This window comes from Panthera tigris, chromosome A3, assembly GCF_018350195.1.
Source record: "Panthera tigris isolate Pti1 chromosome A3, P.tigris_Pti1_mat1.1, whole genome shotgun sequence".
Lineage (NCBI taxonomy): Eukaryota > Metazoa > Chordata > Mammalia > Carnivora > Felidae > Panthera > Panthera tigris.
In genome coordinates, this window is record NC_056662.1 from 93930280 (window position 1) to 93942539 (window position 12260).

A 12260-nucleotide genomic window follows, 5' to 3' on the forward strand; every position below is an offset into this window, starting at 1 on the left:
GCTCTGCTGCTGACTTTGAGTGAGTCACGAGTTGTTTGGACATCAGTTTGTGGGATTTCAGTCCAACTGATCTCATTAGAAAGCAAGATGAAACTTGAGATGTAGAGCACTTTGAAAAAAATAATGTTAATATCATCTGTTTATCCATGGTTACATCATAGTTTTCTCAAATCATCTTTATATCATTACTCACTAGATTATTGTATCATACCTGTGGATTAGAATGGGTCATGAGAACACTCTTTCTCAGGAATGGACAATTGACACCAAACACATTAAGAGTAAATTCACTGATGATCTAAACAAGCCAAATGGTGTATTGCACTAATAACACCAAATCTTCTATTGGAAAATTCTTTCTATCTGTACTGAATACCAATGGATTATAAGTCAGGAAACCTGGATTTTAGCCTCAGCTCCAACAATACAGTCATATGGCCTGGGTCTTTAACTTGTAAGTCTTAGTTGGCTGAGATTCAGGCCAGACCCAATGCTAAGGATGAAGACAGCAGTAAACAAGAAACTGTAGTCTTTTCCTTTACTGAGCCTAAAGCCTAGAGGGGAAAATAGAAAAATAATTGCAATAAAGTGCAGACAGTTAGTATGTTATGGGAACATGTAGCAGAAGAACCTTATCTAGACAGGACCTCAGGAACACTCTTCCTGAAGAACTGATGTTTAAGCCAGAACCTAAGTGATTATTAGGAATAAGCTGGGGAAAATATGAAGGAAGGAGCAGATGAGTGTTTCATAAGGAAAGATGAACCTGTGTCGAGTGCCTGAAGCTGGAGAAAACATGGCTTGGTGAAAATATCATTTCTCCGCACTGGTTTCATCCATCTCAGACACAGAACCAGTCCTAACAAAGGTAGCCACTGTTCTCATAGATCTTCCCACTATCTTATAGAATTTGAATTTACTCTTCCAGCCTAGAAGCTACCGACTGTGGAGTAAATCCTCAGGTTACCCTTGAGAAAAATTACTTTCCCACAAACCATTAGGCTATTCAGTTTGCCTGGGTTTCAGCCTTCATTTCATTATTTGCACCTGAGCTCAGCAGGGGCTCATAGTTCAGTTTTGAATATCTATTCTTTATGACTGACGATACCTTTCCCTAATACTCCTAATATGTCCTTGTATAGCCTCAGATCTTCCAAATTCTGAGGCCTAAAACTACTTCAGCTCCCAGGGCTTAACATTTATCCTCAATCCATCCCCTAAGATGAAGAAAGCTGTGTCTAATGGACTTCTGTTTGTACCCATTCCTTGGATTTGCTGTCCTGGATTTGGAAGAGCTGTTCTCTTAAAAAGTTTTCTCTGTACTCTTTAGCCATGTTGATTATCATACCTTCCCAGTCCAGAAGGATTTCCCGGAATATACTGCAATCAAGCTCTTGTATTACCTAAAACCAGAACAATTGTAGAAAAAGTTACCACCTGAAAAAATCTTGAAACACATGTCTTAATTTTCGTAAAGCAAGACAACCTTTCTCAACTGATGTTTGCACATATGTGTACCTAAATTCACATATGTTAGCACCTATACTTACCCAATAAATCCCAGTGACATTATTAAGACTCACAGTGCAACTTAATGACAAGAATGACATGGAACAATTCCTAGTTGCAATCAAAAATTAATTAGACTAGTATTCCATGCAGTAAATATCTTTGTATAGAATGACATTTAAACTCTGCATGAGGCTTAGAAAAGGTAACCAACCAATCACCTTCTGAAAATTCCATTAGCAGAAAGCAAATAAGATGTTCTGAAATTAATGAATCCATCAGCTGAGGTGAAACCTTTCAAAAACCTATCATGTCAAAGAGCAATTAATTGGATCTTTTTCAGAATTTAGCTCATTGCTGATGAGTGTCTGAAGAATTTTAGTTAAAATATAGTGCAGGGTCTAGTGTCAAGAAGAATGAACTCAGGAGTAGAATTAAGTTCTCATCCTGACTTGGTCACTAATGTGCTGTGTCACAGACTGAATCAGGCTCCTTCTCTGTTCCTGAATTGTTCATTGTAATGTGGAAATAATTAATTAACATCTGTCATGCCTAACATACAGGGTGGTTTTGAGGATTTATTGAAAATATGGGGCGCCTGGGTGGCGCAGTCGGTTAAGCGTCCGACTTCAGCCAGGTCACGATCTCGCGGTCCGTGAGTTCGAGCCCCGCGTCAGGCTCTGGGCTGATGGCTCGGAGCCTGGAGCCTGTTTCAGATTCTGTGTCTCCCTCTCTCTCTGCCCCTCCCCCGTTCATGGTCTGTCTCTCTCTGTCGCAAAAATAAATAAAAAACTTTGAAAAAAAATTAAAAAAAAAAAAAAAGAAAGAAAATATGGGTGGTATTGGGATTTTAGACAAATGTCGACATAAAGGGAAATTGGAATTCTCAGCATTTGGGTGATTTACAGGGTGAGCAGGAACAATATCAGTTCTTTTCTAGAAATAAGGATTGATGGTTTTGTATTTTAAGTAAGTAAAGACAATCTGATAACTCTACTGAACACATTCTTTTTCTTAGTGTCCATTAGGTTAATGTAGCTTAACAAGTAATCACACATGGCTGTTGGTCACAGAATTTCCCTGGTGTATTCAATCTCCTCAATGCCTGATTTTCTGGTCTTCTAAATGTCAGGTCCATCCCAATAGTAAATTGAACATCTTAGGAAAAATATTTCCTGTCTCGTGGTGCAGAAGTTAATGGCCTTGCAGCAAAGGCCAGTGCTCTATTTTCTTTTTTTTTTTTTTATAGAAAAACAACATCTTTTCCCTCCACAAGATGTGTGTAATGGTGATTAAAAGCATAGCTTTGATGTTTGGGTTTTAATCCCCATTCTGTTACTTTTGGGAAACCATAACCAAATTGTTTAACCTCTCCAAAGTTTTGTTTTCTTATGTGAAAAATGAAGGAAAACATAGCTCTTTCATAATGATGATATGAATATGATATAGGATAATTTATGTAGAACTCTTAGCACAATGCCAGACACAAAATTAATGCTGAAAAAAATAGTAGCTATTATTAGATGAGTTCCTGCACAAATTAGTCTGGCAGTTCTCTGATAACAATGAATTTATGAGTAAAGTGCTCTCTTGAATTAATAACATCTGAATACTTTTTTAAAATAAATATTAGTTCATTGTATTTAAGGATATATAGAGAATGAAGAAGGCTGGACAAACATTGCTCTCCTGAAGTTCTCAAGAGAACATTGTTAAAGGTTAAAGAATAGATCAAAATGGTTGCAACTAATAGCTAAGCTATGAAATGATTCAGAGGAGTCACTTCTCTGAAACCTCCATCTGTAGATCATAGTTATGCATTTATGCCATTCCACTGAAAATTATTGGGCATCTATTATGGCACTACCAGACACTGAAGATAAAATTGTTAGCTGCCACTGATTATGTGATTATATGTGCTAGGCACCATGCTTAAAGATATCCAGACATTATTTTAATTCCCACCAAAACCCCATGAGGTGGGTTTGTTTTCCCTGGGAGCCTAAATAGTGAGGCACTATGCCTCACTGATTTCCCTTCCACTAGCCCATTATCTGGAAACGTACATGGGAACGAGTATCTTGAGGCCCAAGGAAAAATCATGAGTAGGAAAGAGAGTACAATAACCTTAAAGCATCCATATTCTCTCAGAAAATTTCAAGCCTAGAAATCCTACTGGGAATCCCAAACTCACATTTTCCCCTACTACATACACCCAAGGTTCCCTACTCTGGTTGAGTCACCTAATTCCAAGTACTTCCTGAGGGCTGGGACTGGTACTTCTTACCATATCCTGAGAGCACTGTCCATGTGAATTTGTCTTACGAGTGTTTCTTTCTCTGACATTCTCAGTTGTTTTAGATCAATCCCAGCTTTGAGACATGCCGTTCCTTTTCTGCCTACAACTTAGTTTGGGGTGTCTGGTTATTTACCTCCCTTACCTAGAAGTCCATCTCTATCTAATCCTCTGGTTGGTGTCTCCATATTGCTTCTGCCCTGACTCTTGATCTTTCTTTTGATTACAATGGAATATTATTGATGTTTTCTTTTTCTCTCATAAGCAACTAAGATTGATCTATGAAACATAAAAAGGAGGGAGGACGTGTGAAAAAAGGAAAGTATTGGATATCATTCATTGTGCTTTGAGTAGAATTTTTTATGAAATTCCTTTCCTCTTTAAACTCACTTCAGACCATGAAACATGAGGCATAAGGAGCAAAAGCTTTCTTTACTCCAGGTTCTTAACTCTAGCTAATCCACAAGATCACCTACCTTGAGGGATTTCAGATTATCTATTTTCCTTCTGCTTTTGATATTTCTTTTCTTTTAGTAAACTGGTCTCTAAAAATAAACCTTCAGAACACTCTCCTCCATAGAATATATTTCTGCATTGACCTGTGGTCCCTATTCTGCTCTTTGTCATAACCCAAATTGCTATCTTTACTGGACTCAAATTAATTCCTAGAACAAAGAAGAATTAGAAACAGCACCCTCAAGTTTTACTAATTTTTGAAAGACTTTGTGAAAAAAATGTGTCCTTCTAGTGATCAGATTCTCCCCTGGTAATTTTTCACATATATGCCAGTAGCAATTTTAAGCACTTTAAGCAAAGTGTTCTTTCTTCTGAAGCCTCATAGATTCTGAGCTCACAGAACTTAATAAATTATTGCAATTTGAATACAATTATTTAACTTAAAATACTATGTGATAGTTATTTATATTAATGCAAATATGCACAGACAGCTAAGTGAATGCATGTTTTCATTTTGGAAATAAGTTGTTTCTAATAGCTGATACTAAACAATAGAGTGAAAATTCTCTGTGGTGGCTTCATTTCTAGACTGGTTTCATGCTAGTGTACTTCTCACAAAGCTTGCTCACAAATGGAATAAGATGGAATCTTGTTCTGAGGGAATAATATATGAACATGGACTTCCCAAAGATCATCTGATATTTTAATATGGGAACAATAACTCTATTTTCCAGAGGCTCTCTTGCCCCATACTCATGATATTCCAGCGTTCTGGCCAACAATAGAATTGTAGAATGTCCCCCAGAGAGCTCTTTGTCCAACATCCTCACTGGAAAATTGAGAAACACAGATCCAAGGAGGGGAATATAAAGACGTCTACTGAAAATAAGACAATAATGGGAGAAATAAAGTATTCTAAACCATAAAGCATTATGAAATTAAATGCAGTTGCCATAACTATAAAAATTATTATGCATTAATATAGTAATTTATTCAGTAAACATTACTGAATGTTTAATGTTCTTAATGCTGGGGAATATAAACTCATGCTTGACCTATAGAGTATGGTAGAAATTGTATAATGGCATTGCTCAACTTAGGTCTAAGAGGACTGACAGCTTCTGCTTTGCCCTCTGGGATCCATAGCCAACAGTGACATAAGCCCTACTATTCTGAAATTTCCATGCTATAAGAAGTCCAAGTCACACAAAAAGACCCTGTGTTGACACTCTAGTTAACAGCCCTGGCTGAGTTCTTGACCAACAGTCAGCATCGATTACCATCCATCTGTGTGATCACATTTGAAGTCTGTTCCATATGATCCTTCATATGACTTCAGCTCCAGCTATTATCCGCATGGGAAAGCCCAAGGGAGAACTGCATAAGTAAACCCAATTAACTCACAGATTCATGAGAAAAAATAGTAAGTTGTTTAAGCCACTAACTTTGGGATAGTTGCTATGCAGTAAGAGGTAATCACAAGAGTATGTAATGAAGAAATAGTTTAAAGATTTTAAACAAGAGAATGATGATAAATTCAGTTTATAATTGAACATGTTGGCTAGCTAGGGCCCTAGGGATCAGATTCTTTAGATGATAGGAAATAAGCACTCTATCTTCTACTAGTCTCTTCTACTAGTGAGACTAGTAGACTAGTAATACATCCAAGTTTAGTTGGAGTTTGAAGGCGCTGGATGGAATTGAGTGAAATTCCTCCTCTCATGTACAAAGTATACATGTTACATAGATTCATAAGAGTCTCCTAGGGGAAAAAAAAGTACCAGGCCCCTTACACATGATTTTTGGCTTGTGACTGATAAAGTATCAGATTCCAACTCTGATAACAGGCTATTAAGGTAGCGCCCAATGAACCCTGATTCCTAGTATTTATGCTCTTGTGTAATTCCATACCATATTGGAGAGGGGTGACCCACTGAACCAATAAGATATTGCAGAAATGACCATGTGCAATGTCTGAAGCTGTTTTAATGCCATTGAAGTTTTTGCTTTGTTCTTCCTTGGGTCACTCATGCTGGAGGAAGCCAATTACCATGCTGAAAGGATACTCTGAAAGCCTTATGGAAAGATCCATATGATGAGGAAATGAGCCCTCCTGCCAATGGCCAGCACAAATTTAGCATGTTAGTGGAGTCATCTTGGAAGTGGATATTTCAACCCTAGTGAAGCCTTCAAATGAATGTAGACTGGCCAATATCTTCATGAACCTTTATCTGAAGTTCAACAGTTGTTTTAGATTGATTTCTATGAGCTAACTCCAATAATTTAAAGGCCATTTGAAATTATTTCTAGTCTCCCTACATTACTTAGTTCAATTAAAATTAAGTATTTTTTCTTTAATTTCTATTATATATTTTATGTGTAGAAGACAATATATGTAACATGTATATGATTAAAAATATTTTTTTAAAGTTCAAGTACATTTAAAATATATAAATATATATACCTACTAATTTAAAATATATATAACTACTAATATATTTTAATCTTCCTGTATCCATATTCTACTAATTTTTTTCTCCCTTGATTTAGATGTAACAGTTTAGAATTACGAATTTACTATTCCCCTACTTAGTATAACTTTATTACGCATATACATATACCTAAATGATATATTATTGTCTTATTTTGTTTTGGGCCTTTAAAAAAATGAAATTATACATTATATAATCTTCTATATTATATTTTGATATTTTTCATCAATATTATATCTTTGATATTAACCTTACTGATGCTTGTAACTGTGATTTCCTCATTTTTACTGCTGTAATGTTTTATTTTTCTTATTTAAACCACAAAATATCCAACTCTGTCAATGGACATTTGGCTTGTTTTTTGTTTTTTTTGCCATTGTAAATAAGGATGCTATGAACATTCCTGGATATACCACTTGGCATGCATATTAAAGTTGTAAAATCCTAGGAGTTGAATGATTAAGAATCAGAATATAAGACAATGCCAGTTTTCCCAAGAGCTTCTATGAATTTATACCACCATCTATCAAAAATACAGAGGACTCATTGCTTCAAATCTTCACCAAAATTTTGGGAAATAAAACTTTCTTTTTTGGCAATCTAGCAGGTGTATTATGTTTTATTTTATTTTAATTTGTTTAATTTATTTTTATAATTTAAATTTAAATTTAATTTGAATGTCACTCATTGCTAATGAAGTTGACATAGTGTCATATATGTATTGTTTACTTTGCTTCTTCTTTAGTGAAATCCATGCTCATGTTTTGTCACTTTTCTAATTAATGGATTATTCTTGTTCTTGTTGATTTTTAATGTTATTAACATACTCCAGATATCACTTGTGTCAATTATGTGTCTGAGGCATTCTTTCTCATTCACGTTTATACATTTACTTTAATTTTGTATTTTATTTTAAGGTGGTCATATTTAGCAATATTTAATAATGTGTGCCTTTTGTGTTAAGAAATACATTCCAAACCCAAAGTCAAAAATATTGTTTTTAAATTATCTCCTATATAACTTTACATTTTTGGTTTTTTGTATTTAAGTCATCAATTCTCTTGATTTTTTTTTCTTGGAATGGGGGGTTGTCGTTTTATTTTTGTGTTTTAAGAGATAGATTCTAATTACTTTGGTTCATATGGATAACCAATTAACTGAAATCATTTAGCCCATCCTCTGTTACTGATCAGCAATGATCTGTTTATATTTACAGTTTCCATTAATCATAATTATATTTTTAGGCCCTCTCTTCTATTCCTGGTCAAATTTGCTATTCCCACATAATACTTTATAGTAAAAAGTCCTCATGTATGGTCAAACAAATTTAATTTTTTTATGTTTATTTATTTTGGGGGGGGGGCAGGGAGAAAGAGAGACACAGAATTGGAGCTCAAACTCACTCATGTATCGTCAAACAAAATTACTAATCTCATTGTTTTTATTCAGAAATTTGTTGACTATGTTTATATTAGTTTATCAAATTACCAAGAATATCCTGTTAGTATTATAATTGCACCTCCATTAATCAATACAGATAGACAAAGCATCTTTAGGGTATTGATTGTTTCTCTTTATAAACATGATAGATTTCTCCATATATTTAGGTCTTCTTCACTGCTTTTTATTGGATATATTTCTTGGTAGGATATCTTTCTTAAAAATACCTTTTCTAACTCTGTTACTGGAATACAATTCAATCGGAAATTATATGTTGATTTATTTCTTGCTTGATAAATTCTCTCATTGATTCTAACAGTTTGGAGATTCTTTGGGGTTTTCTATGGAGAAAATATATCATGTACACAAATAATAATTCCCCTTGTTCTCCTGCATGTTTAAATATTCCTTATCCTTTCCAAGTGTACTTTTTTGATGTTTATTTATTTCAAGAGGGAGAGAGAGAGCATACAGAGGGGAGGGGCAGATCAAGAGGGAGAGAGAGAATCCTACGCAGGCTCTGTGCTGTCAGTGCACAGCCCAGTGCAGGGCTCCAGTCCATGAGATCATGACCTGAGCTGAAACAGAGAGTTGTATGTTCAGCCCTTCAACTGACTCTGAGCCACCCAGGCACCCATCAGGGTACTTTTTATAACATGGTATTGTTGAATATAATCAGGGAATATAGAATGTTTTTTCTCCTGATTTTTAAGGAAATGGTTCCATTGTCTTATTTTTGAATCTCTGTAGGTTTATCATCTTAAGGAATTACTATCTATCCCTTCTTTGTTAAGAATTTTTATACCAGGGACACCTGGGTGGGTCAGCCAGTTAAGTTTGTGACTTCAGCTCAGGTCATGATCGTTCAGTTCATGGGTTCCAGCCCCATGTCGGGCTCTGTGCTGACAGCTCAGAACCTAGAGCCTGCTTCGGATCCTGTGTCTCCTTCTCTCTCTGCACCTCCCTGCTCACACTCTGTCTCTGTCTGTCAAAAAAAAAAAAAAAAAAAAAAAAAAAAGAACCAAATAAAAACATTAAAAAAAAAGAATTTTTATACCAAAGAGAATAATACCATGAACCTCTGTATCTACCACCAAGCAATGATACCTTCACCTCATGGGCTCTCATTTCACCTATATTTCAATTACACTGGATTATTGTGCATCTTTTAAAGTTTATTTATTTGTTTTGAGAGAAACAGAGAGAGAGCAAGCAGGGGAGGGTCAGAGACAGGGAGAGAGAATCCCAAAAAGGCTCTGTGCTGTCAGTGCAGAGCTTGATGCAGGGCTTGAACTCACAAATCAGATCATGACCTGAGCTGAAATCAAGAGATGCTTAATGGACTGAGTTACCCAGAAACCCGTCACACTGCATTATTTTTAAGTAAATTCTGAACAACTTATTTCATCTGTTAAGTATTTTATGTATCTCTAAATGATGAGAACACTTAAATAATATAATTATAATTCCATAATCACACCTAAAAGCAATATAATCACATAACATTTTCAATGTTCACTTTTAGTCAGATGTCTAATAATTATTTTTCCCATTCGATTTGTTCAAATTAGGATTTAAACATAGTTCATACATTATATTTGATTGGAACATCTCTTAAAACTTAAGTGTGTTATATTGCATTATTTTCTTAAATTCCATGTTTAAGAATATGGAATCATTTGTCCTGTAGAGTTTCTAGACTAGAGATTGTATCCCTGTGTTGTAACGTGAAATCTGGGTCCAGATTTTCTAGAAATTGATAGCTTAATGTTAATCAGAAGTTCTCAAATTGTTCTGATCTTAGGATACTTTTACATTCTAAAAATTATTGGATTCTAAAGAGTTTTTATTCATATGATTTACTATTTATAATACTACGTATTAAAACAGATATTTTAAAAATATTTACTAACTTGTTTTTATCATATTTGAAAAAATATCAACAGTATGCCCATATGCATATAACTAAAGTTTTTCTGCTAGTCCGTTTTTCAAGAATTGTGTTCCATGAAAACGTGGAGTAAAACTCCATGTTACAAATGCTTTTCTTCAAGACAACCATTATAGTTTAGCACGCAGATTCCCATTTAGTCACACAAAATAGTAAGAGCAATGTATTCAAGGTTTGCAATTACTAAAATGTATTTACTGTTCTATCAAATTCCTCAAGGATAGTTTTAAGTGAAATGTCTTTTTTGTTTCTTGTAAATGCCTGGAAATGAAGGATACAGGTTGATGCCATTGCCTTGATTAATGCCATGTCACCAGAACTTTTAACCACCGTTGCCTTTGCTCCATCAATGCAAATGTCAGCACAGTAAAAAAGGCAAATACCATTTTAGTATTGTTATGAAAATTACAACTTCACAGTCCCTCTGAAAGGGTCTTGAAGACACCCGTGGGTCTGGAACTCACAATGGAAATGCTACTTTGATGTATCAGATTACCTACAGAGTACCTACCTTCTGAGTACAGAACTAAACTGAGGAACTATTTCTCAGTCTTCCTACACAGAGACAGCTAGATGGCAAGTCTACCTGCTGTTCCTTATGAACCTGGCTTTCCTTCTGACTTAGACACTATCGCTCCACGCTTCCTTCACACCTTGCCATAATATTGAGGAAGCAGCTCTGAACTTGTTCCTGTTCCTGTTCTTGGTTTCAATTCTTTCTTTTCCCTCAACTTTCTTTTCCCAATACTTGGCACTCACCAGCACTTCCAATTCCTATACCCACCGATTTATACTTACTAGTTTTTTTTTTTGTTTTGTTTTGTTTTTTTACTGGACAAAGTTTTTACTCTTACTGGCCAAAGTTTAAAAAAATTCATATATATGCTTACAGGAATGAATTTTTGACTGATTAATCAAATACACTCTGGACATTTTCCTTAACTATCCAATGCTACTATATTTTCTAAGCTATGTACATCAGAATTTCTGCCGTAGGGCTGCCTCCCCTGCCTTAAGTTTTTCAGAACAAAGTATTTGGCAAAGAACAGGGAAAGTTCAAACTTCACCTGTTCTTGGGGAAAGTGCTGGCGTGTTAACAGGAAAGAGGCAAAATCTGTGGCAATTCCCAGGCTTTACTGGGAAGACACTTCTCCCCATGGCGGGAATCTCCTGGAATACAGGCCAAGCCCTTCCCCATGACCCTTGTTCTGGTTCCACATTCCGGTTATTCATTTGAGTGCCCCTCCTTCTAATTTTCTTATAAAAGCACAGTCTTCTCTGACAAGACAAACCACTGCAAATCCCTGCAAGACAGGTGAGTGGAAGCTGACAGAAGATGAGACCATTGAAAGGGCTATACTGTACATATTTGGGGGAAGATACAGGAGGATCTCTGTCAGATACAGGAGCTCTGAGACTCAGCACAGGCAGGCTTGGGAGGTCTCATGGGGTAGGAGCATGTACAGATTTTCTAGTTCTTTCCAGAGCTATACAAGGGGATGGATGTCACTAAGATGAACTTATTCCTAGGAGACTAACAAAGGAAAGACAAGGATCTCTATATGTCCTCTCTCTGATCACACTTCTCTTAGTGAAATCTGATTGCTTCCTCAGGTCACAGACATGATGCGGCCTCACACGGACCTCCCCAGTATGTCCTGGATGCTGTTCTCCTGCCTGATGCTCCTGTCTCAGGTCCAAGGTGAGATTTCTCTGCCTCTAACACTGGGTCCTTGCGAATGCTCAGGGCCAAGAGGAGAAGGAAGACTCTCGTGGTACTGGTGACATATATCCCCACACCATGAAATGGCCTGTAACTCGTCCATCACCACACCATCCTTCAGGGTAACCAGGGGTGGCAGGCATCACAGTGGTCCACTAGCACCGCAAGGAGGTCCTTTGCTTCTTGTCAGTGCACTCTCATTTATGTTGGTAGGCGAAAGAGGAAAGTGTGAAGGGACAGAAATAAAATAAGGGGAAGGAAAATGAGGACCCAGGGCAAGAATGTGTATCCTAGAGCAGGGAAGGGTTGGACTGTGAATGGGAAAGATGAAAAGAAAGGAGAGGTTTCCTCATTTCGTGGGGCTGGTTCAAGAACAAGAAATCCTGAAAGTGT

At 36.2% G+C, this 12260-nt stretch overlaps 1 protein-coding gene across 8 annotated transcripts in view; it reads left to right on the forward strand.

Moving 5' to 3' along the window:
- Window positions 1–12260, forward strand: part of LOC102949004 (lithostathine-like) — a 423911-nt gene that overhangs the window by 208509 nt on the left and 203142 nt on the right. For all 8 annotated transcript variants that reach the window (XM_042981823.1, XM_042981824.1, XM_042981826.1 and 5 more), the window contains one exon: window positions 11759–11846. In XM_042981823.1, the coding sequence (XP_042837757.1) occupies window positions 11759–11846 (88 nt within the window). The remainder of the gene's footprint in view (window positions 1–11758; window positions 11847–12260) is intronic.